At 32.1% G+C, this 27864-nt stretch overlaps 1 protein-coding gene across 3 annotated transcripts in view; it reads right to left on the bottom strand.

The window, feature by feature from the left end:
- Positions 1-27864, bottom strand: part of LOC149679702 (uncharacterized) — a 182414-nt gene that overhangs the window by 28004 nt on the left and 126546 nt on the right. The window contains exon 1 of one of the 3 annotated variants that reach the window (XM_089835507.1): positions 8829-9257. The exons of the other annotated variants lie outside the window; for them this stretch is intronic. Coding sequence (XP_089691633.1) covers positions 8829-9019 — 191 coding nt within the window. The 5' untranslated portion in view covers positions 9020-9257. Of the gene's footprint in view, positions 1-8828; positions 9258-27864 lie in introns of those variants that run through there. 3 annotated transcript variants of the gene reach the window in all.

The raw sequence follows: 27864 nt of genomic DNA, 5'->3' as shown, positions 1-27864 counted from the left end.
CTCAACCTAAAGCCGCGGAACACGGACGCGGGTGCTTGAATCTAGTTCAGCCATCTACCGCCACGAGCGTCTCACGTTTTGGAGGGGAAATTCAGAAACCGCTACCAGAGGGCCAACCGTGTGTGTGTTATCAAGACTATTCACTTTCGACAAGTGAAGAATTTGGTTAGCTCATTACTTCTAGTCTCATCTCACTTCTGATCAAAAACATTCTGTACAAAATTAAGGTTTATTAATGACTTCTGTATTATTTTATCAACACACACAAAGAGATTAAATTAAAAAAATAGTTATCAGACCATTTCATTACCCCTTTAATATTAATCGTAAATAAATAAACAAATAAAGTTTAAAAAATTATAATTCCATACTCTTTTAAAAATAAATGAAAAATAAAAGATAAAAAAAATCTATCATAACCCTTTCCTTCAAACTCAAAAATTTGAGATATTTCGGATACTAAATATAACTTTCTAACTAAATTAATTTACATAAAAAATTTGAACTAGACTCACAAACTTCAAAGTTAAAAAAAAAAAAAAAGTAACCCATAGCATATATTTTATCATGTAGAACGTATGTGCAGTATTTTTTAAACTTACCTGGCTATATAATTACTACCTGTCAATTTACCTCCGTTCACAACGAAAAACCTTGAATGTGATGCTATGCTAAAGGCCTAATTTTAGAGAATGGGCATTACCATAAATATCTTTACACTGACTAAGGTAAAAGGTGCCTATACTCTGTAAATTAGTACCTGAATTTTCTTGAACAGAGTCGACTCTATATTGGTATCATTTCGAAAAAAGAAGGGACTAACTTAATCATAGGATAGGCTCTGGTTTTATATTACTTTGAAATAGAAAAAAAGGGTTAACTTGGATTCTTATCTACTTTCTAGAGATAACCACGTGTTACGGACACTCGAATTAAATTTGGAATTTTAAAAGCACATTCTGTTAAGTGTAAATTTAGTTTTTTTTTATTATTAAAGGGTCGTAAGTAAAAGTTCTCGTAGTTAAGTTTCGAAACGTGTTTGTAATTTAAAGTTACTTATTTAATATTAAACAAAAGTATATGTATAACTAAATTTCACAGTTTAGGTGAGTTTTATGCATTTTTTTGACATTATTATGCTAATTAAATTTGAGAACAAAAAGGATTATGGTGCGATTATTACTGAATTTTGATTATTTTGATGATTTTCATGAAAATCTCGAATCATTCGAAGATTTTTTAATGATTTTCATGAATTTCTCGAATTATTCGAAGATTTTTTAATGATTTTCAAGAATTTCTCGAATTATTCGAAGATTTTTTAATGATTTTCATGAATTTCTCGAATTATTCGAAGATTTTTTAATGATTTTCATGAATTTCTCGAATTATTCGAAGATTTTTTAATGATTTTCATGAATTTCTCGAATTATTCGAAGATTTTTTTAATGATTTTCATGAATTTCTCGAATTATTCGAAGATTTTTTTAATGATTTTCATGAATTTCTCGAATTATTCGAAGATTTTTTTAATGATTTTCATGAATTTCTCGAATTATTCGAAGATTTTTTAATGATTTTCATGAATTTCTCGAATTATTCGAAGATTTTTTAATGATATCCATGAATTTCTCGAATTATTCGAAGATTTTTTAATGATATCCATGAATTTCTCGAATTATTCAAAATTTTTTAATGATTTCCATGAATTTCTAGAATTATTCTTAGAATTTTTAATGATATCCATGAATTTCGTAAATTATTCGAAGATTTTTAACGAATTTTTGAATATTTTTGTTCAATTCGCAGAATTCTTTGATAATTATTAAAAAATTCAAGAAAAAATATTTTAAAAGTAGGTATTTTACTAAATTATATTAATTATTTGAATCTTTTGTGTGACTTAAAGTTAAAAATAAATAAAAAATGTGAAAAAATTTATGAATTTTATAACTTAATTGAAGGCAATCGTTAATTTAATTTAAAATTAAAGAATTAAGATAAAATATTAACGATCTCCATAAATTAAATTTAAAACAGCAAAGAATTAAAGTGAAATATTAAGGAGGTTCATAAATTACATTTCAAACCTAGCCAAGAATTAATGTATTTAAATTATAACTAAACTTCATGAATTCCAAGCATTTCTAAATCAGATAAAAAATACAGGACTTGCTAATCTGCCTTTGGGGGAAAACTCAATCGTAAAAAAGGCGTATATTTTCTTGAGTCAAAAAAAAAAAAAAAAAAAAAAAAAAAAAACTATAAATATTTGAAATTTGTAATTTCTGTCGAAGTTACGGAACTAAATTAACCTTAGAAGTAATAAGGTCATTAAATAAATAAATAACGTACACTTACACTGATTTAGAGTTCGACATAACTTCGAGCTTATCAACTTTACAACTAATCTCCTTTATGATAAATGATATTAGTTCGCGAACTTGCCAAGTTTTAAATTTCAAACTTTAATTGGTTGAACCCAACCCTTTTTACTTTTGACGAATAACCGACCAATAATTTTAATTTAAAAAAACGAGAGAGAGAGAGTTCCCTTCTACAATTTAACTTTCAACGCAATTAATTTTTCAGTTGAAAGTAATTATTAATTTCTATTAGTTTTAAATCAATAACTTTAAGTTGGTTTAAAATTGGTTTATTTCGTCCATGTCTAGGAATTTAACTAATAATACTTTCCCCCTGAGTCTTCCAAAATAATTATGATTTTTGAAGTAATGATTTTTCTCCTATTTTTGAAATATTTACGATTTTTCGAATTATGATTTTTCTCCTATTTTTGAAATATTTACGATTTTTCGAATTATGATTTTTCTCCTATTTTTGAAATATTTACGATTTTTCGAATTATGATTTTTCTCCTATTTTTGAAATATTTACGATTTTTCGAATTATGATTTTTCTCCTATTTTTGAAATACTTACGATTTTTCGAATTATGATTTTTCTCCTATTTTTGAAATATTTACGATTTTTCGAATTATGATTTTTCTCCTATTTTTGAAATATTTACGATTTTTCGAATTATGATTTTTCCTTGATTTTCCCCTTATTTTCAAACATAATTATGTTTTTTCCCCTGATTTTCCAATATAATTATGTTTTTCCCCTGATTTTCCAATATAATTATGTTTTTCCCCTGATTTTCCAATATAATTATGTTTTTCCCCTGATTTTCCAATATAATTATGTTTTTCCCCTGATTTTCCAATATAATTATGTTTTTCCCCTGATTTTCCAATATAATTGTTTTTTCCCTGATTTTCCAGTATAATTATGTTTTTTCCCTGATTTTTCAATTTAATTATGTTTTCCCAGATTTTCCAATTTAATTATGTTTTCCCTGATCATTCAATACAATGTTTATTTTTCCCTTATTTTTCAATATAATTATAATTTCCACGAATTTCTTCCCCTAAAATGATTTCCCAAATAACCCCATATCTTCCCTTACAAATTCTCCAAACTATTCCAAACACATAAAAGTACACTGTTCCAATTAAATTTTTTAATTATTTTCATTCTAAAACATCAACTCATTCAAGACACACTCATGCTTATCGTGATCTAGACAGGTTAAGCTTCGATACAATTTCTCAAAACTTATCAAATTAGATACTGAGACCTTGCCTTAGATAGCCGCGTATAGACAAAGCGGTCTTTGTAAACAGTTATAACAGGGTGTGTACCCCAAAAAAAGGGGCGTGGATCATCCAACCTCCCTAGCTTTGAAATGAAAATTGAAGTTTTCGTTTTTTTCGGACCCTTCAAAATAAAAAACACACGAAAAAATTTGGAACAAAAATTTGCCGGCCAGCACTCACTTCAAATTTGAAGGAGGGGAAAGAAACATTAAAGTAGGTCTAAAGTTGCACACTAAAAACAAAGCGAAGTTAATGCTAAATAATGTAGTTAATCTTGGTGTGAAGTTAAGTTGATTCATTTCAAGTGTCATCAACGAGAAATATATAGCGATTCACCATTGTTAATTAAAAATTAAAAATTTATAGTGAATGTATCTTATGTCTGTCTGTCTGTCTTTTAGTAACGGTTGATCTTGTCAAGTGTGTGAGGCCAGCTAAAAATTTAAATTCCTTATAGGAATAATAGGAATTTTTCTCACCGTAATATAGGATTTTTAAGGAAAAAAATAGGATGTGTTTTTATAGGAAAATATAGGAATGAAAGTACTAATCTATAATACTATTTTGGCTTAAACTATGTAGAAAAATCTATAATAAAAAAAAAACTGGATTTTTTAATTTGAAAATTCAGAGGATTTTAATTAAAATATAATATGTAAAAAATCCCTAGAGAGCCTTTGAAGCAATTTCGGACATGTCTAGTCAAATGTGATCTCGATCATAAAAGAGACAACTAAATTTTGATAAATTTGATGCTAAACTATACGAAAACTTCCCAAACTAAGTCAAAAATATAGGATATTTTAGTCTGACCTTTCATGAAACTATAGGATAGGTTCAAAAATATAGGATTTTATAGGAATTATAGGATCAATGAACTCACTGCAATTTTTTGTTGGTTTTCTTTGAAAGACATGTACAAAACGAATAAAACTACGTGAAGAGTCAAATTAACACTTGTTTAGCTATCCACAATCACAATATTTTTTAGCATATCTTTATGCCCACAACCAGTCAAGCACAATTCACAAACAACTTTCTAAATGTTTGTCCTATTTCGGCGTATTTGGTCTTCAAATGAAGGTCTCGACAAACTTAACCGTACTTATTAACTACCTTCAAATATATAATTTTCTCAATATTTAGGTTATAGCAGAGTGTATTTATTTTTCAAAGGGTTTTGTGTGGGATTTCATCCTTTTCCGCCGTTAAGAAAAAATATGGAAATTTAAATGCCCATTCAGACTCAAGACTAAAATCTTACGTTCACTTTGTCGGTGAAGTCGCTTCACTTGCTTAATTAGACACGTGTCAACGTACGCTTTAGCAGACGATATTATGAAAAGTTTTAGGATTCTTGGCGTGGTATTTGTTTATCATTTTGGATGAGCAGCTATTTTAGTATTCACAAGAAGCGATATCTAGTTTACTAAGGAGAAGGCATAAGATGCCTAAGTATTAGCGCGCCATAGTTCCAGTCAACCTTTCAAAATACAAGGGGGACGTAAAAGGAGCCCGGGCTATTTCGCCTCTCCTCAGTCGGAAAATACGTAATTTTCGTCTTCGCGTCGCGCTGACGTGAGTTTTCCAAGAACCAATGAGATGCTGGTTGTAATATAGAGGCGGGGATTAACTCCGGACCTACGTTTGGACTGGATATAAAGCTAGAAATGTGGCGAATTTATACCTTCTCCCTATTAAACTAGATATCGCTTCTTGGTCTTTAAAAGTCTTAGTTGTAAAAATCACCATATGCGCCGCTGGTTTTAACTGAAAATAGTCTGCTCTTACGTCTGAACAGGGAAATGAACGTACCTTCGACGCGACCGAAATCAAACTAACGAAGCGACCGACGGGAATGTATGAGATTATATTTACTCTAGTCTGAATGGGCCTTTAAAAGAAAAATATAAAGTCCTATTTATGATGACAAACTTAGGAAGCATAATTACAGGGAGTAGTACTTTTTGGAGTCCTAAGGCGGCAATGCATTTCTTTTTAACTTGGTTTTTCACGATCTGATTTACTTTACGATGTAAATAACAATAATACCTATGGTGGGCCGTACACAGACACAGACTCGAGGGAAATTATTTTTTAAGTCATAAAAGATACCTGCTACACCTTTTTTGGAAACCCAAACACTATTATCATATTTTGGATCATTATGGATGGTGGTTTTAAAGGGTTACTTAAACGATAGTGGAATTCAAAAGGGGACAGGGGCGTGTTATCCTCTGCTTATATAGGGGTTAAGACATAACATTGATGGGTATGTGGATAACAATGACGTTAAATAGGGCTTCAAAGTTACGAGTCCTTTAGTTTGAAGCAATATCTAACGTCTGTCCTCTGTTGTCCGTCTAAAGAAAACAAGATGGTCAATACACAATACACTATTTTAACCTCTATTTTTCAAAAAGGTATATTTTAACTCGTTTTTTACATTTTAGTCCGCCATTTTTCAAGATGGCGTAGGATTAGATAAATCTTTCTTAGCGCATGCCTACTACTTAAGAGTAACGTCAATGCAAATTTTCAGCTATCCATGTAAAGCGGTTTGGGCAGCGCTTGGCGTTTTTCATCAGTCAGTCAGGACTTGTGACTTAAATATATATCATTAGCTTATGCTTAAATTAACAATTTTGCATGAACATTCGCAAATAAGTTTTAAATATAATAAACTAAAATAATCCAAATTTAAAAAAAAATGTATTTTTGTTAATTTAAACTATGTCAATTAATTTTCTAAGTCGGCCGGAATCCCGGATAAAAAAAAATTTCCTCAAATTAAAAAAAAAAGAAAAAATTTTAATATTAAAAGCGACCACCCATGAAATTCCAAAAAAAATATTAAAAATATTTTAAAATACTTATCGCTTTATCCCCCAAAGAAATTAAATGAAATATGATTAAATAAAATTCAATTCCATCTTTTTAACTAATTTAAAAAAAAAATAATTATTTAATATTATTAAAAAGCCAAAAGAAAAATAAAAACCCGGAATTTATGCTGAAAAAAAAATTCCCTTCCAAGTTACGTAAAAATGTAACCCTAATGCGTTTTGACCTCTTGACCTTAACCACGGTGGGGCGAATGCGTTAGACACTTAAGTGTTTTGAAAAATAATATCGAAAATGTGGGGAGATGGAAGCTTCGGGCAAGAAGCGATATCTTGTTTATTAGGGAGAAGATATAAGATGCCTATGTATTCGCGCGCCATAGTCCCAGTCCCCCTTTCAAAATACAGGGGGGGGGGGGACGTAAAAGGAGTCCGGGATATTTCGCCTGCCTCTCCTCAGTCGGAAAATATGACTGTAATTTACGTCAATCGCGTCGCTTTGACGTGAGTTTTCAAGAACCAATAAGATTCTGGTTGTAATTTAGAGGTGGCGGGGATTAACTCCAGACCTACTATACGTTTGGACTGGAGATAAAGAGCTAGAAATGTGGAGGCGAATTTATACCTTCTCCCTAGTAAACTAGATATCACTTCTTTCTTCGGGTGTGTTTTAGTTAAGATATACATTCATTTTCTCATTTTATTTTATTTTATTTATTTTTTATATATTTTAGGTTGTAATGACACTACATGACGGAAATCTACTGAAGGTCAGCTTGGTCAGTGATTTATCTACGGCATTTTTACCATCACGTGTATACACGTAGTTCAATATCAAAGTTGATACTGTTTTAATACGTCAAAATTAGAATTGCGAGTTCTAGAGCAGACGGCGTGTATATTAAAACCAAAATTCACGACTGCATGGGCGTGAATGTGTTCTTGGCGAGGGGATCATTTCGCGTTATCGGTGTACTATAATGTATTTTTTATAAACATTTCCCTATACTTTTGGGAAGGGGGGGGGGGATTTTATATGTAACTTTTTTAAATATTGCGGTACCCATATAGCAATGACCTTTTTTGGCCAATTTTCCTGCATTTCAATGACCTTTTAGACCAATTTTTATATGCCCCCCATATGTCTCATGTTAAAATCTATGCCGGGCTTGGGTGCTATAAATTACGCCTCATATTTCAGTTTAAACTTTAGTGCAGTGTTGACAGGCCCTAAGTTGGCCGAGTACTAAGTGAAACTGAACTACTAGCCTTTCTTATTGAAATTTCTTGACTCAATAACCGCCTGGCAACACTGTGGGAACTCCAAAAAAATAACCCTTCAGTGGAAACTATGTATGGATATGTTTCAAAACCAATAGAACTTTTCCCGGCTAAACTTTACTTTAGCTCGCGCATTTTAAATACAGTTTTTTCAATAAATATCTTTTCTGGGAGGTTAATTATATGATAATTAATTAAATTTAAGGTGCGGAAACTAACTTACATCAATATTTTCCATGTTTTTTGTAATTTATTCCCTCTTATTCCCTTATCCATGAGCGGCTAAATGTGCGCCTGTTTTTGTATGAGTGGCTAAATGTGAGCCTGTTTTTGTTATTATCAAGTTTTATCAACTGAATAAATTTCCCCTTTTCCAAAATTTTACTAAATAGAATATGTTTTTACCCCTAATTATTATTACCTTTCCAAATTATGGCTAATTAGCTTGTTTATTGCCACCTTTTCCAAAAAATTATTATTTTTAGTTTCTTTCTACCACAAAAAGAGGCGCACTTTTAGCTATTCGTGTTTTTGTTATTGTCAAGGCTTATCAACTGCATAAATATCCCCTTTTCCAAAAGATTACTAAATTTTGTATGCTTTTTTACCTCAAAATATTGGTCCTTTTCCAAATCATTAGACCCAACCATAACTTTTTTTAAAATGGTTGGGGAACTTTATAATCCGCTTAACACTAACTGTTGATATGGATGATGAAAGCCATGAAAACATTGATTAAAATAGTTTCCGCACCTCAAATGTATTTAATTATCATATGATTAACCTCCAAGAAATGATATTTGTTGAAAAAACTGTATTTAAAATGCGCGAGCTAAAGTAAAGTTTTTCCCTTTTCCCTGATAAATCCCTGAGTTTTCTTTGTTCTAAACCAATTTCCCTGATTTTCCCAGGTCTTCCCTGTGCCAATATGCATCCGGTGACGACACACTTTCAAATAATACCCCCGAAACTTCACCAATCCCTTCCCTTATCTTCAAGTTCATAACCACTCAAGTTTATATAAAGTAACTAATAAAACTTACATGGCTTCTTGTATCTTTGGTGGTTCACTAACAGACCCATTTGTAACTGGTCTCCTTTGACCATACATTTGTTTGTACAACTTATACTGGTCACCGTATAACCAACACACTTTCCACCATTGACGACACACCAAAACCGAACTCTTCGGTGGTGTCGTTGTGGGTAACCCGTTTCCATTATTGGCACTCATTTCAAATTAACAACAAAAGATAATCACAAAAAAAATGAACAAACGCGCACCATAAATATCACAACACAAATTAATTAATCCACAGAGCTTCAGGTAACACCATAGTAATCCAATATTTAAGCCTATATTTACTGATAAATTTAAATTATAACGCGGACACTGCTGCGAGAAAAACGTCTTACTACCTTTCCTCATGCGTTAGGTTTAGGCACTAGAGAGTAGAGAGCAGCCGACGCGATCTCGAGAGACTAAAGTTTTGGCGCAAAAGAGGGCTGGAAAACAGAAAAAAGAAGAGATTTTGCCGCGGGCATAGGGGGCTTGTACTAAAACGCTACTACGCTAGTTCTTCTAAAGTTTTAAAGTTTGGTTTTACCGCAGAAAATGACTCGAAGCATGGTAGTGTAAAAAGAAATCTTAGAAGATTTTTCTTTTAAAATATTGTATTATTTATTTATTTATTTATTTTCTAACAGGAGCTAAATAAAAACTTGCGCGTTACTTTTTGGGGATAATCATAAGCTACTTTGCGTTTGTGTTGCAGTTTCCGTAAACGTTACATTTTTTTGTAATTTTTTTTACTATGATGGAAAGAAGTGATTTACACTAAAGGTTCATTTGAAATTTCACTGATATTTATAATAGTCCATGGCTAATATTTTCTTAGACTTTTCCAAATTATTATAACAGTTTTCCTGATTTTTTCGAATACATTATGACATTCTCCATGATTTTTCCAAATAAATATGACATTCTCCATGATTTTTCCAAATAAATATGACATTTTCCATGATTTTTCCAAATAAATATGACATTTTCCATGATTTTTCCAAATAAATATGACATTTTCCATGATTTTTCCAAATAAATATTACATTTTCCATGATTTTTCCAAATAATTATGACATTTTCCCTGATGTTTCCAAATAATTATGACATTTTCCCTGATGTTTCCAAATAATGATGACATTTTCCCTGATTGTTCCATATAATTATGACATTTTCCCTGATTTTTCCAAATAAATATGACATTTTCCATGATTTTTCCAAATAAATGTGACATTTTCCATGATTTTTCCAAATAAATATGACATTTTCCATGATTTTTCCAAAATATCATGATATTTTTCCTGATTATTCCCAATAACTGACATTATCCCTGATTTTTCCAAAGATATATGACATTTTCCCGGATTGTTAACAAATTATTATGAAATTTTTCCTGATATTTCCATATAATTATGACATTTTCCCTGATGTTTTCAAATAATTATGACATTTTCCCTGATTTTTCCAAATAACTATGACATTTTCCCAGATTGTTCCCAAATAACTATGAAATTTTCCCTGATTGTTCCCAAATAACTATGAAATTTTCCCTGATGAGTCCAAATAATTATGAAATTTTCCTTTATTTTTCCAAACAATTATGTCATTTTCCCTGATGTTTCCAAATAATGACACTTTCCCTGATATTTAAAAATAATTTAGATTTTCCCTGATACAAATAGACTGCAGTAAATTATAAATCATATCTCCTTTAACATTGTTTATTTGTTTAAAGAACAAACGAACAACAAACAACTTTCTGAAATATTTACAACATAGACACATAGTTTAAAAATATCCATTATTTTATATAATATTTCAAATAAAAACCTAAACAATAAAGGGATAATGACACGAAGAAAAAAAAATGAAATGATGTAGAGTCAATGACACCTTACAAACAAACACCTAAAAACGTAAAAATTTCGGACAATGAAAAGTTTCATGAAAATCTCTCTAAACTAAAGGTCAGTGGGATGGTCCGGCCCGGCATCCAAGCCCAAATTTTCTTCTTCAATATGGAAGGGTGTGTGTTAAGGATACATTATCATCGCAAAAAAAAAGTGGAATACTTTAGGTCTATACAAAGAAAAGCGCGCACATTGTCCGGGCTGAAAACTATTCATAAACACGAAGCTATGCACCTTTTTAAGATAATAAATTAAAAAAAAAATTAGAGAGTGACTTGAAATTTAATTAAAACAACCCCAAGGGTTTCGAGAATGGGACAAACCCCTTTTTAATTAATTTAATTAAAGCGAGACATAACTAATTATCTAGAATTGCAATTTGAATTGGTTAGTTTTTAATTTAAATTCGAATTTCAAAGGTAAAATTTTTGAATTTAAATTTCAGATTGAACTGGTTAATTTTTGAATTTCAATTTCAGATTGAACTGGTTAATTTTTGAATTTCAATTGCAGATAGAGCTAGTTAATTTTGAATTTCAATTGCAGATAGAGCTAGTTAATTTTGAATTTCAATTGCAGATAGAGCTAGTTAATTTTGAATTTCAATTGCAGATAGAAACAAAATTGAACTGGTTAATTTCAAATTTCAATTGCAGATAGAACTAGTTAATTTTGAATTTCAATTGCAGATAGAACTAGTTAATTTTGAATTTCAATTGCAGATAGAACTAGTTAATTTTGAATTTCAATTGCAGATAGAACTAGTTAATTTTGAATTTCAATTGCAGATAGAACTAGTTAATTTTGAATTTCAATTGCAGATAGAACTAGTTAATTTTGAATTTCAATTGCAGATAGAACTAGTTAATTTCGAATTTCAATTGCAGATAGAACTAGTTAATTTCGAATTTCAATTGCAGATAGAACTAGTTAATTTCGAATTTCAATTGCAGATAGAACTAGTTAATTTCGAATTTAAATTGCAATTTGAGCTAGTTAATTTCGAGTTCAAATTGCAATTTGAACTGGTCAATTTCGAGTTCAAATTGCAATTTGAACTGGTCAATTTCAAATTTTAATTACAATTTGAACTGGTTTATTTTTCAATTTAAATTGCAATTTGAACTAGTTAATTTCGAGTTCAAATTGCAATTTGAACTGGTTAATTTCAAATTTTAATTGCAATGTGAACTGGTTTATTTTTGAATTTAAATTGCAATTTCAAAGGTAATATTGAATATTAATTTGCAATTTCAAACGCTAATTTTCTGTTCTTCAAAATAAATTAACTATTAGTGTACTTCATCTTCAATCAATAACTAAAAATATTAGATTTAATTCCAATTGAGAATTAATTAAACAAAACCACAAATTATTTCATCACCTCTTAAAATAAACTTGCGCTATTTGAAAACAATACGTAAAAACCCAAGTTATATAAGATTAAAGTAAACCGTTAATTAAATAAGTTAAAGTTGGTAAAAACCCGGGAGTTAGCGTCAAATTTTTCTCGTTTTTCTCCCTAGTTACTTAATTATCGTAATTAAACCGCTAAACCGTTAATGATTTTTATAATAATGCCTAATTTAGTTGAACACCATACCACCATATCAAGGATATTTTTTCAGATCCGGCAAAAATGAAACCGTGTAACTTAAATCACAAGCGACCTTGCACTTTTAAAGATAAAACAAAGGTAACATAATAATTATAAGTATGTCTTTTCACAAATTGAAAGTTGCTCATAACCCTTGGTCAAAACAGTCCACATTATTCTTAAAATAATAAAAATAATAACGAAACTATGCCTATATATTTTTTGATATAATTTAGAAAAATTTAAAAAAATTCGGACGGTTTAGTAACAAAGCAGACGACGCTAGCTACAATAACCTCAATACTAGGCCTACTTAACTTTGTTAACCCTATTATAAAGCAGACGATACTAAGCCCCTCCCCCTTGGTCTACTAAAACAATTTAGAAAGAGGCATACCAAGAAGCGACATCTAGTTTACTGGGGAGAAGGTATAAATTCGCCACATTTCTAGCTTTATCTCCAGTCCAAACGTAGGTCCGGAGCTAATCCCAGCCTCTAAATAACAACCAGCATCTCATTGGCTCTTGAAAGCTCACGTCAGCGCGACGCGAAGGACGGAAATTACGTTTTTTCCGACTGATGAGAGGCGGAATAGCCCGGCCTCCTCTTACGTCCCCCCTTGTATTTTGAAAGGGGGACTGGGACTATGGCGTGCGAATACTTAGGCATCTTATACCTTCTCCCTAGTAAACTAGATATCACTTCTTGGGCATACTTATAGCTGTAATATCACTTTTAATTGCACTTAAAAGATTCAATCTACCCACGCATTGTACGGCTGAACCCCTTAATTATATTAACACTGAAAAACAATAGATTTATAAATCCTATAGTAATTACTAATTAGGGTGTACAATTCCAAACTGGTTTAACGTAGTAAAAATTAATAACTTAAGAATGAAGTTAATTTTTAATTCATTTCTAATTTTGAAAAAGAAAAAAGACATATGATAAAGAACGCTTTTCTGACTACTTGAATGAATATGCTATTTTATTTTTCGTCAAAAACATTTTTTTTGCTTTTGTAAGGCCCGGTGAATAGTTTAGTATGGCATTTATTAATTGGGAAAATTTTTATAATTCAGGGGCTTCTTTGTGTAAAAGGATATAGCGTCTTTTGTGAACAAGTTTCTTCAAAAGATTTCTCATTTATTAGTACGAAGATTGATTATTGAGAGTATTGTTCAATTCAAGGTTTCAATTCAAAACTGACTAAGGGTTTGTTTCGTAGAAGCAGAAGGGGATAATAGAAGAAGGGTGACACTCTGTATCCTATTAATGCTCTAGTTATGTATAACATGATTCTTCCCAGGCGATGGAGCCCTTTTTGTTTGCTCTCCTGCTCATCAAACGACTCTGGGTTTGTTTGGTAGAAGCAGAAGGGGATAATGGAAGAAGGGTGACACTCTTGTATCCTCTTAATACTTTAGTTATGTAACATGATTCTTCCCCCAGGCGAGGGAGCCTTTTTTTGTTAATTTGCTCTCCCGCTCATCAAACTTAATTAAGATGGGCATTGCACAGTGCTATGGAGAATTCTAAAATTTCTGTTTGGTATTTACTAAATCCTCAGAGCCAATCAACCCACAAACCTTGATTGTCTTGACATGGGAGAAAAATGACCACGAGGGCATGCATGCGCCTTGGCAAATAGTTCAGGGCTAATAGAGTAATGATGAAGGGTAACTGTTTACATGGCGTATGTGATTCGGTTTAGTAACCTTGCTATAATAAATGTAAAATTATGTTGGGAAGAATCATGTTATAATTGAATTAACCCTCTTTGTGGTGGTACACTTCTCTCAAAGTAAAGTTGTATTATATACTTCGGGTAGAGCTTAAAATTATTATTGCCTGAAAAGCCATAGATTTAGATAAACAGTAAACAACGAAGATGTTTTTTTTTTAATTTTTAATTATTGGAGTTGGAGAGATAGAGAGAAAGGATAGCAGTTCAGTTTGAATCAGTTCCTGATTACCTTGGCTAATTTCAGAAGGTCTGACAATACTACATTGAAAACATTTCATCCCATTAAAAAGTCAAAATACCAAGGGTTACGTTTGAGTTTCCAGTATCCCTTTAAGTCAATAAAATGGATTTAATTTTTCTATGAAAATGAAAAATGTTTTTAAACAGACTTTTTAGCCCCGTAAACTTTCAATTTCGTAATGCTCAATTTCTCATTTGAGGCCTACAAAATAATATCAAAACTATACAACAAGCAAGCGCCTTTGCAAAAATGGTCAATTAAAGGGGCCAGTCACTAACTAGATATACTTATATACCAACGTTACTTTACACTAAAAATTAAGCCGGGGAAAATACGTAAGGTAAGAACAATTTAATGAAAAGTGTCATCAGATCTTAACATAAGGGTGGTTCAGATCAAAACAAAAAATTAGGTTTATAACAAATAAAAAAATGCTTAATTAGGGGTTATTCAAAAAGCTAAAATGTTATGAGTCTTTAGAATAGTACGTTGTTAAAAGGCTTCATGGTTATTAGGGGTTTGCCTCCGTCCCCAGTTTTGATTAGAACCGTACAACTACCAAACAACTTCTAAAAATTAACCTTAATTTAACTAGTTTTACAAATTAATATCAAGCATACAGATTAAGTAATTAAATTGTGAATGTGTAGATCATTAAGGAGGAAGAAACAAACCACTTTATCAAGATTTAAGTCTGCCTTCCCTAAATTAAGGGGAATGTTCTTTGGGAAATTGATTTTGAGTCGAAAATGTTCTATATACTTTTATCTCCATTTTGTTTGTCCAAAGGGACACTGTTTTCGAGTTATGATTTCATTGGTGTTTTAGGGATGACCCTTTAATTAATTAAATTAGAAATCATTGTCTTAATCAGTTTCTTAATTAAATTTAAGAGGTCATCCATAAAATACTCTGGATGCAATCTTAACTCGAAAACAGCATTGTCCCTTGTGGCAAACAAAATGGAGGCGTTAGAAGTTACGACATTTTCGATTCAAAATCGATTTCCCAAAGAATAAACATCCCCCTTAATTTATGCCACCAGACTTATCAGGAACACCCTGTACATATTAAATATTGGGTCTTTTGATCCGTACCACCCTATATGTATATACATTTACCATCTTATCATACTCCTGAATCAATCTAATAACAAATCATAATGATATCCAACTAGAGACGCTCTAGAAACAAGATGAAATGAACCATATTTCATATATATATATAAATTGAATTGCAGTCTTGAAAAGTGTACATGAAAAAAACACGGTGCAGTTTATAATGAAAATTTCATCTATCTAAGATATATATTCGGCACCTTAATATTCGACCCACGTGGTTCCATTATTAATGAAACGTTTTTAATCCAAAGGGAAATTTAAACCATAATATAAGGTTTACTTACTGCGAAGTTAAGTTGAAATTCGCATTGTTTTATTATAATATAAATCAAAGTAATTATGTAGTAGTATTTATATTAAAAGGAACTTGGTAATTTAAGTCTATATTGGCCCTAAGGGCTTTTATAAATACGACTATTTTTTGTTTAATATTTAATATAAATGTATGGGTCGAATTTTCCCATGGTTTTGAACTTTATATTTTAGTAAACGGTGCAATGGTGACAGAAGAGGGGGTATCATTAGAAGATGGTACGCTTCGATGCCTTTCAAAATGTTGTTAAGAGTTTAGTTCTGTATCTTTGACTTTCTGTATTTCTAACCTATTATTTTCGTAAAGGATTTTGTGCTTTAGAAGTATATAATACTTCTCTTCGAGGGAGAAGTGTACCAGCACAAAGGGTCCGGGGTAATTGTAACACAATTCTTCCCAACATGATACCCTTAACATTTGGAGTGCACAAGGTTACTAAACCGAATCACATACGCGTATGATAAATAGTTCCCTCTCATCATTACTATATCTATTAGTGCTTAACTATTTGCCAAGCTGCATGCATGCGCTTGTTAATTTTTGTTCCACGTCAAGACAATCAAGGTTTGTACCTACTTGATTGCTGAGGATTTAGTAAATACCAAACAGTTATAGAATTCACTCTAGCACGGTGGTGCGATGCCCATCTGAATTAAGTTTGATGAGCGTGAGACCAAATTAACAAAAATGGCCCCCTAGCCTTGGAAGAATCATGTTATATAACTAAAGTATTAAGAGGATACAGAGTGTCATCCTTCTTCTATTATCCGCTTCTGATTTTACTAAAAAGAAGATTATCTTAAGATTTTCATATTTCCTTTTTTCAGGGTTTTATGAATTTTTATTCATTTACTAGCAAAAACGGGTAAAGCTTAAAATTAACTGACGCTATCTTACCAGGATGTTTGGATTAGTTTTCCTGTTGCTATTAAAATAAGCGACGACTTAAACCCTATAGTCATTAGACAGTTTTCAAAAGTAGGGGGTAAAATAGTCTGGTGTGTTGAGCACCTGGTTTTCTGAAGACGGAACATTGATGGTTATATGGACAACAAATAAGTATTTAATTAAGATATGCCATCAAACAAGTTCTAGCAGCATCATCAGCAACGTTTTGGTAGAGTCGTACATAGTACGAAAACACCTGCAATACGGTGTGTTCTTAGGCCAAACCAGGGATAGATTTAATTTTTGAAGTAGGAATGGAGAACGGTTAGTATTTACTTCAGGCCAACCCAGAATAGAGCCCCTCCCTCCAACACGTAACGAAAGGCTTGAATTATCTTATTGGCTGACTTAAACTACGTTTTGGTGACGTTGCTGACGGGGACGGCGAAAAATACGTAATTCCTTTTTACCTCTGTCGCTCTGACCCGCCTCTTCTTTCATACCCCCCCCCCGTCCCGTCCGGGGAAGGGGGGTCCGGGACTTTGACGCGCACCCACATTACTCTGTTCTCCATTCCTACTTCTTAAATTAAATCTATCCCTGTCAACATCATTTACCAAAGGAGGGCCTTCGCAAGGAACTCTGGGAGACTCTCATTGCAGCGCATGGTCTATAAACATTCTACTCCATTTCACCTCTCTTCTCCAAGCTATATAAGATGACACGATCGAATCGAAGTACAACCGCAAAAAGAATATCAACAAAACAATCAATAAATAAAACTTTCAATTATTATCATCTAATTTGAATATGAAACTGCTTTACCGTCTAGACTAAGCCTTTTAACGGTTCATTCCTATCTTTTTAACGTCTCCGAAAAACATCCTAATTGAATTAAAATCAAACTAAAGGTGTGCTGTAAGTTGTTTTTACCATTTACTCCTTTTTTTAATCGTCTTGAAAACGGGATTTTTCTCCACGCTTATCGCTTTAGAAAAGTCTGATTAAAAATGAGAGATTTATTTTTTTCCCATGTATTTAGATTGGAATAAAGAAATCATGGACTTTGTAAGTCTATAAGGACTTGTCAGTTCAGAAGAAATAAGTTTTTTGCGACACCTGAGTCTAGATATCATTTTCCAATGATAGGGGGGGGGGGGTAAAATAGAGTCTGTTGTTAAAGGGAGGGTGAAATGAACAATAATGAATCAATCGCTTTATACACCCTAAATTTCCAAAAATTGTTAAAGCGGCATATGCTTGAATTCAAACGTCAACAATAGCTATGTTTAAAATAATTTCAGGAATACAGTTTCTTAAAATGATTTAACTATAATTTAGGTAAATTTATGACGATTAAAATAATTAATATCAATTATATTTATTAATTTAATTACTTAAGAAAAACATCTTAATTGCGTCTCAACTCTGAGAAGTTTATTTTGGTTTCCCAACTTAGCTAGTCCTATGCAGGGTACATAAGATCCATGACGAAACTGAACTTGAAAAGTTTAAAAATGCTTTATGACTTAACGTTATCTTAATGACATTTTTTTACTTTTTTCTGATATTCCGATGTCTCTAAACTCTTTTTTACAAAAAAGGAACTTTCTCTCTCGAGTCTAAATTGACATTTTCGACTTTTGCGGAAGTCGCGTGATATCAAAAACTCGTTTGCGACTGAATTATCTCCCCCTTTACTGATATGGAAACGGAATTATCTCCATTTTCCCCCCTTTACTTATGGGGGGGGGGAACGGTGACGTAATTAAGCCTTATTGATGTTACTTTGCACTGGTGGTCTTTAAAAATCAAGATAACTAAACACACTTTTAATCTCAAAATTTTAGAGGTAAATAAACTAAGACTAACTTGACATCCAGGTGTGTTGTGTAATAGACAGTTTTTCTTAGAAAATAAAAAATATAGGATATTAAGGAAGAATATTAAGCCTAATTAGGAGTCAATTAACAGGGAATATTAAGCCTGAAACAGAGAATGTTAAGCCTAATTATTAGTCAACAAACAGGGAACATTAAGCCTAAAACAGAGAATAATAAGGGCTATTAACTTCCTAAAACAGAGAATAATAAGGGCTATTAACTTCCTAAAACAGAGAATAATAAGGGCTATTAACTTCCTAAAACAGAGAATAATAAGGGATATTAACTTCCTAAAACAGAGAATAATAAGGGATATTAACTTCCTAAAACAGAGGGGTTTAAATTAAGCCTAAAGCAGAGAATGATAAGGGATATTAAACCTAAAACAGAGAATAATAAGGGATAGTAAGCCTAAAACGGAGAATAATAAGGGATATTAAGCCTAAAACGGAGAATAATAAGGGATATTAAGCCTAGAGCAGAGAATAATAAGGGATATTAAGCCTAGAGCAGAGAATAATAAGGGATATTAAGCCTAAAGCAGAGAATAATAAGGGATATTAAGCCTAAAGCAGAGAATAATAAGGGATATTAAGCCTAAAGCAGAGAATAATAAGGGATATTAAGCCTAAAGCAGAGAATAATAAGGGATATTAAGCCTAAAACAGAGAATAATAAGCTATATTAGGCCTAAAACAAAGAATATTTATTAATCTTTAAACCGAGAATATTATCCTTTAACAGAGAATCTTAATCCTTAAACAGGGAATATTAATCCTTAAACAGAGAATATTAATCCTTAAACAGGGAATATTAATCCTTAAACAGGGAATATTAATCCTTAAACAGAGAATATTAATCCTTAAACAGGGAATATTAATCCTTAAACAGAGAATATTAAGCCTTAAACAGGGAATATTAATCCTTAAACAGAGAATATTAAGCCTAATTAGAAGTTAATGAAGAAGGAACATTAAGCCTAATAAGAAGTCAATTGATAGGGAATATTAAGCCTATTTTTAAACCTCAATTTAATAAAAAAAAAAACATGAAATCAGGCCAACAATTTTCAAACTTCACACCTGCTGAACAACTTTTAAAAATAAAAAATAAATTAAAAATTTTAAAAAAGTAGTTCATAAATGAATTATTACATTGAGGGCAAAGTTTAACGAGTTCTAATTAACCAATATTTTAAAACGACGTCTGATTAGGTCGAACATTAAATTAAAAATTAAAAAAGAATGTAATAATAAAAAATTCATTCAAGAAAATATCGTAATAAAATTGGCACGACAGATCGGCCCATCTACCACGCCTACTAAAAATATTTCAGTGTAAAAAATATATTTTAAGGTCCCAAATAGGAAGTTACAGAGAAATTCACGTAGTTTGTAAACGGCCCCTAGATTTAGAGTCACAACTAGCAAAATTAAAAAAGGGCCACGAGACATAATTAATGGTCTCATAAACGTTTGCTAAGGGTTTTTTAATTAATTCTTATAACTTTTAGAAAACATTCTTGAGACGGTCGCGAATGGCTATCATAAAATCTAAGCTCTTGAGTTTATCCGTCGAGGGGTTCGCTACTCTTAAAGACAGATAGACCCTTATCAAAAGTGGGAAGTAGAGTCTGGCTATACAAGGTGTTTCTGATAAGTCTTCCATAAATTAAGGTACAATCAAGAAGAAATATCTAGTTTATTAGGGAGAAGGTATAAATTCGCCCCCACATTTCTAGCTTTATCTCCAGTCCAAACGTAGGTCCGGTGTTAATCCCCGCCTCTAAATTACAACCAGCATCTTATTGGTTCTTGAAAACTCACGTCAGCGCGACGCGAATGACGAAGATTACGTATTTTCCGACTGAGGAGAGTGTAGCGAAAAAGCCTGGCCTCCTTTTACGTCCCCCCTTGTATTTTGAAAGGGGGACTGGGACTATGGCGCGCGAATACTTAGGCATCTTATACCTTCTCACTAATAAACTAGATATCACTTCTTCTTAAGGAGTATGTTCTTTTGGGAAAACGATTTTGAGTCGAAAATGTTTATGACAATTTGCCGTCCGGGTCACTGTTTTCGAGTTAAGATTGTTAAGAGTATTATACAGATGATATCAATTTGTTTTAGTAGCGTTCCCCTCAGTATAAAATTAATTAAAAAAATAAAATAAGGGGTTTTTCAGCTAGATTCAAAGGCTCGATAGTAAAATTGGAAATTGGAATTTGTGGATGTTTAAAACCTAACCATTTAGGTTTTGGGCGATAAAATTCAAGGACTATAAAAATCGGGCTACAAAATTTCCTTCCTTCCTCAATATAAAAATTTAAGAATAAAAAAAAATAAAAAGTACTAATCACGTGGGTGCAAGAAAGCGCTTAATTCGAACGTTTTGCTTGCGAGAGAGTTGCGATTTAAAGGTTTTGTGTAAGCTAAATAGGTTTATTTTTTCTTATGTTTTAGAGTTAAAACGTTTTAGGTCTAATAACGTCTACGTTTCAATTTTGAAGAAATTATTTTTAAGTTTTATTTGTATTCGTTCAAAGTGATTTACTCCCAACTTGTTGAAAATTAATAGATCTAATTACGGTGACGAAGGCCGATTTTTCATTTTAGGTAATTAAAATAAAATTCAATTACTTTTATTATTAAATGTTATATAAATTAATATTTTATTTGAAAATTAATATTTCATTTGGAAATTAATATTTCATTTGCAAATTAATATTTTATTTGTAAATTAATGTTTAATTTTTAAACTAATAATATTTAATTTTTAAACTAATAATATTTAATTTTTAAACTAATATTTAATTTTTAAACTAATATTTAATTTTTAAACTAATATTTCATTTTTAAACTAATAATTTGTTAATTGTTATTTATGGGGAATTCATTTTTTAATTGTAATTTATGGGGAATTCATTTTTTAATTGTAATTTATGGAAAATTCATTTTTTAATTGTAATTTATGGAAAATTCATTTTTTAATTGTAATTTGTGGAAAATTCATTTTTTAATTGTAATTTATGGAAAATTCATTTTTTAATTGTAATTTATGGAAAATTCATTTTTTTAATTGTAATTTATGGAAAATTCAGGTTAAAATGAAAAATATTTAATGGTACAAATTTCCACTACTCCTTTAAAAAATATTGCCGATTTTTGGCGCCAATACCTTGGGCCCTTCACACAAAAAAGAAAAAAAAAAAAAATATCGAAGAAGTTCGAACTCAATTTAATTTACCAATTTTTTTTGTCCCTTGGAAAGTTATTTCTTCTTTACCCTTAAGTTATAATTAATGGAACTCGTTTTCATCGAAAATTACGTATAAAATTGGACGAAAAAGAATTTTTGAAATTGGAGAAGCCTGGGCCTAGGCCTATAGGGCAATTTAGGATAGCCTCCTCAGCATTGGTATTTGACATCGCGTGCTAACCCAAGCAAAACGAGATATCATCCCTACAGGATCCCAAGTTAGTGGAAAAACGCTCGGGTTAAGCGCGATTTCATCATTTGATACACTTGGATACTCTTTAATGTTTCAAATTTTCGTCTTGTTTCTCTTCATTTTGATACTTAATTTAGGACTAAAGATTAAATTATTTCGATTTTTGGAAAAGATTTGAATTTTAAAGTTCGAAAGCATTTATAAGTCATGTAACTGGGGAAAAGTATACCATTTAATGAGTTTGAAGGTTTTTAAAGGCGCCATTTAAAGAGTTTGAAGGTTTTTAAAGGCGCCATTTAAAGAGTTTGAAGGTTTTTAAAGCGCCATTTAAAGAGTTTGAAGGTTTTTAAAGGCGCCATTTAAAGAGTTTGAAGGTTTTAAATTCACCATTTAACGAGTTTGAAGGTTTAAAGTTATCTTTTAAAGAGTTTGAAGGTTTCAAAGTCACCATATACATTTTTTAAAGTTTTAAAGTCACCATTTAAAGTGTTTTAAAGTCACCATTTAAAGTGTTTTAAAGTCACCATTTAAAAATCTTAACGGTGCCATTTAAAGAGTTTGAAAGTTCTAAAGTCACCATTTAAAGATTTTCAGGGTTTTAAATCCATCATTTAAAGAGTTTCAATGTTTTAAAGTCACCATTTAATGAGATTGAAAGTATTAAAGTCAACATTTAAAGACTGAATATTTTAAAGTCACCATTTAAAGAGTTTGAATATTTTAAAGCCACCATTTAAAGTGTTTGAAAGTTTTAAAGTCACCATTTAAATAGTTTCAAGTTCTAAAGGCACAATTTAAACAGTTTGAAAAACGAGTGCCTACCCTTCGAATTAACTGGTCAACAGGGGGCTCTGATAACGTAATCATTTCCAAAAATACAAGTTTATCGTTTGGTATACTTACTGAAGATAATGTTACCCATGTTAATGGAGATAAAAACTATGAGCCATTTTTAAAAATAAAACTCTATTTGAAATTCCGCGAAACACCTCAATAGACTCTTGTAATGTCACGTGTAATGTACTTTCTTTTCTCTATCCTTTCTAAGCCTTGTCAGATTAGGCTTAACAAAGTTTGACGTCTAACATCGCGAGGAGGCCCCACACTGCTTAACTTTTTAAAATAAGAAGCGTTATTTTTTGACTTTTTATGTAAAGTGTCAATCAAAAAACATAAAACCCTAATACCCTATGACGTCAATTTTAAAGTTAGGTCAAAAGGAATTGACATTGAAATAACGCGAGTTTTCAACACAACGCGGCCTTTAAATTCAAGGACTTTTAAACTGTCCGTGTAATGTTATCCTGAATGACAACTCGCAAGTGTTTAACGTTTGTAACTATGTTTAAAGACGTTCAAAGATTGAAGAGGGTTGCAGTGCCATGATCTCTGTTTTTTCCCCCATAATCTCCGCCATATTGGCAAGCTAATACGAAGAAGTGATATCTAGTTTATTAGGGAGAAGGTTTAAGATGCCCAAGTATTCGCGCCCCATTGTCCCAGCCCCCGTTTCAAAATACAAGGGGGGACGTAAAAGGAGGCCGGGCTATTTCGCCTCTTCTCAGTCGGAAAATACAAAGTAATTTTAGTCATTCGCGTCGCGCTGACGTGAGTTTTCAAGAACCAATGAGATGCTGGTTGTAATTTAGAGGCGGGGATTAACTCCGGACCTACGTTTGGGCTGGAGATAAAGCTGGAAATGTGGGGGCGAATTTATACCTACTCCCTAATAAACTAGATATCGCTTCTTGCTAATACAACGAGTATCTGTTAATGAACTACACGATACGTCATCAGTTCTTATTAACAATCTTATTTATATTTGATTAGGTAGTTTGTTCTTTATTTAATTCCAAATTTGTTCAAATTGCACCATAGATGATATCAAGAATACCAGGAATTAATACATCTAATAGGTATCATTGTGTAGCCAGCCATTTTCTCAAGGCATCTAGGCAGCTTTTTTGTGAGAAGATCTAGACTAATCATTATATATGATGAATTGTATCTCGGGAATATTCTATTTCGCGGCGCGTTGCACCTTACGCGCATGACCACGCTCTGCTACCAACCAATGAAATTGCAGTAAGAGTATACCTTGACCAGAATTATGAGGCGTGACGTGGATAGTAAGTTCTCAAGCCCGGCCCGCAAAACCCGCAAAGAAATTAACATGGGAGATACATATGGTGGCACAATGATTCCTAGTAGCTGTATGTATTCCTGGTAACGCTAGAAGTGGTTTAGTTGAGTTACTACTTCAAGGTTAATTTCCGATAATTTCCCTAACAAGTATTACTGATAATAACCATGCAGATTACTCAAATCCAGTAAAGAATTGTGACTGTGCGTAAAGAACATATAAATAAATAAGTAAACAAACAAATAAATAAATAAGTAAATAAACCAATAAATAAATAAATAAACCAATAAATAAATAAGTAAATAAATAAATAAATAAGTAAATAAACCAATAAATATATAAGTAAATGTATAAATAAGTAAATAAACCAATAAATAAATAAATAAACCAATAAATAAATAAATAAATAAGTAAATAAATAAATAACTTTCTGAAATATAAAATAGACACAAACAATTGTTCTAATTTTAATAATATTATATTTTGTTTCAAATAAAAATTTAAAAAAATAATAATCTAGCGTTAAATTTTCTTTTTCAATTTAAAATGGGTTCATTTTCATTTTGAAATACGCCAATTTTAATGACCATTTAAGTTTCATGGTCACTCGCTTTTTCCGTTTGAGTTAATACCGCCCACATTGAAATTGAAACTTGAAATATAAAATTAACCAAACCTACTTGTACTAAACGTGTTAAAAATCTCCAATTAAACCAACGTATTTCCTTCTTTATTTAAAATCTAAATATCTCTCTAAATTATTAAAAACAAAACCTGATTTATATTTTTTAATGACGGGGAAACCCGGTACTGTAAACAAAAATTTTAATTGCAAACGACTAATAATATTAAAGGTGAAAATATCCAAATATATATTTTATATACAGGGTATTTACAAGAAGCGATATCTAGTTTACTAGGGAGAAGGTTAAGATGTCTAAGTATTCGCGCGCCATAGTCCCAGCACGGGCCACTTTCAAAATACAAGGGGGGACGTAAAAGGAGACCGGGCTATTTCGCAGCCTCTCCTCAGTCGGAAAATACGCAAGAAGCGATATCTAGTTTACTAGGGAGAAGGTTAAGATGTCTAAGTATTGGCGCGCCATAGCCCCAGTCCCCCCTTTCAAAATACAAAAGAGGGGGGACGTAAAAGGAGGCCGGGCTATTTCGCCTGCCTCTCCTCAGTCGGAAAATACGTAATTTTCGTTGTCATTCGCGTCGCGCTGACGTGAGTTTACAAGAACCAATGAGATACTGGTTGTAATTTAGAGGCGGGGATTAACTCTCGATCATTTCCCGCCTTCAAGTACAAGTACCCCACTCAAAGCGTGCAAGGCACTTTAGGTATAAGAAAGCTCACGAGATGGCGTGGGTGTCGAATAAAGAGTTCTCATCAAATCTTATTACCCCCTTTTAGAAACCTACGAAATGTATAAGATCTATTCAAGACATGATAGTTAAGTAATAATAGGGCGGTGATGGAATTGAAAATACACCTAGAAATGGGAGAGAGAGAAAAAAAACGCTTCTGTCCAGGCTTCTGTTTTAAAGAGAGCTTGAAGGAGAGACTCGAGAGAGTTCTCGAGTGGAAATCCCCATACCTATGACCATAAGTTCATAAGATATGTTCCTCCATAAGTTTGTAAAGTCTGGTAACTTAGGAACTGGAGCTTGTAATTTTGAAGTGATTGAAGTAGGTCATAGATTCAGGGTAAAGCGACGTACGCCTGGTGAGGCGCTGCTGTCAAAGGCTTAGTAATGTGCAGACTAAATAGGAGCTAGATGGAATGGTCCTGCAAAATTAACCACCGAGTGTAGTACTTCAATTCTCGCTCCATAAGTTCATAAGATATGTTGGCCATAAGTTTGTCACTGGTAACTTAGAAACTGGAGCTTGTGTTTTTGAAGTGATTGAAGTAGGTCATAGATTCGAGGTAAAGCGACGCCTGGTGACTGGGGCGCTGTCAAAGGCTTAGTAATGCAGACTAAATAGGACCTAGATGGAAGTCCTGCAAAGTTAATTAACCACCGAGTGTAGTACTTCATTTCTCGCTTACTCGTTCTCGAACTAGCTCTCAGCAACCTCCTATCTCCCAGAATAGTGTCGACCCCCCCCTCTGTGTATGAATACATTCCCGACCGTGGCACAGTCATCATGTACTACTTTCTATAAACCTATGACGTCAAGAAGCTCTTTCCTGATTGGTTAGTTCCTATAGACGGTTGAGAGGAGTTTAGTTCACTTCTCAGTTTACATGTCGTCTACAGCCAAAGGCAGAGATTTGTTAATGAAGTGTTCTTTTCGTTTTTACATCCATACACTTTTGCTCTCAGTAAGTCTCTAGCATTACGAAGTGTCATACTTATCATGTAACATACCTTATAAACTTATGGATAACGCCAATAGAAAATGGCTACACCATGATTCCTATTAGCTGTATGAATTCCTGATTATAATGTTACGTAATTACCTGCAACTAATTTCTCTTTATCAAATAAACAAGCTAGGTGTTTTTCAAATTAGAAACACACCTGATACAAACTTAAATAAACCCTGACACTCACGAACAGAGTACTTAAATCTTTGCATTGTACCCTATTATTACACTTTGAAACTTAAATGTTATCAAATTAAAATACAACAGATTCTAAGCCAACATGCAGCTTACAAAAGCCAGCGCGGTGTAAAAAATGTATTCAGCTCGTGGCATCCTTAAACTAGATAATTGCACATCTTGCAAAACGAGTTCATGCAACTTTTACTATTCAAAGAAAAAAAATATTATATAAAAAAATGGACTATAGTGAAAATATATATATATATATATACAAATACACGAAAATAAAAAATGATATTTTAGAGAGTGTCATTTGACTTCTTCAATTTTCATACCTTAGAAGTAGATTAAAGTGAAATTATTAAATTAAATATATTTTCTAATTTAAATTATTATATTAAATCAAGAAGTGATATATAGTTTACTAGGGAGAAGGAAAAATTCGCCACATTTGTAGCTTTATCTCCAGTCCAAACGTATAGTAGGTCCGGAGTTAATCCCCGCCTCTAAATTACAACCAGCATCTCTTTGGTTCTTGTAAACTCACGTCAGCGCGACGCGAATGACGAAAATTACAGTCATATTTTCCGACTGAGGAGAGGCGAAATAGCCCGACCTCCTTTTACATCCCCCCCTTGTATTTTGAAAGGGGGACTGCGACTATATGGCGCGCGAATACTTACGCATCCTAAACCTTCTCCCTAATAAACTAGATATCACTTCTTGGTGAGAGCTAGTTCGAGAACGACAAGCGATTTGATTGAAGTCCTACACTCGGTTAATTAATTTTGCAGGACTTCCAACTAGCTCCTATTTAGTCTGGATTACTAAGCCTTTGACAGCACCCCAGTCACCAGGCGTACATCGCTTTACCTCGGATCTATGACCTACGTCACTTCATGACAAGTTCCAGTTTCTAAGTTACCAGTGACAAACTTATGGAACATATCTTATAAACTTATGGTTACATCGAAGTGGTCTATTCCTCAGCAAACTTTGAACCACTAAAGAATCAAAATATCACTTACACTAAAAACAATCATTCCATAACGTCGCAATAATCTACTTCCTGATATATATATGTATATGAAATGGTCAATGAACTTGGCCAACTACATATAAATAGGGACGCTACCTAAGTACTTATTCTCGAAGTATTCTT

Source organism: Phalangium opilio, unplaced genomic scaffold (assembly GCF_054372755.1).
Source record: "Phalangium opilio isolate 3A_F unplaced genomic scaffold, DU_Popi_V2 ptg000041l_1, whole genome shotgun sequence".
NCBI lineage: Eukaryota > Metazoa > Arthropoda > Arachnida > Opiliones > Phalangiidae > Phalangium > Phalangium opilio.
The sequence above is the reverse complement of the archived record's forward strand: the minus strand, read 5'-3'. Positions and strand labels throughout refer to the sequence as shown.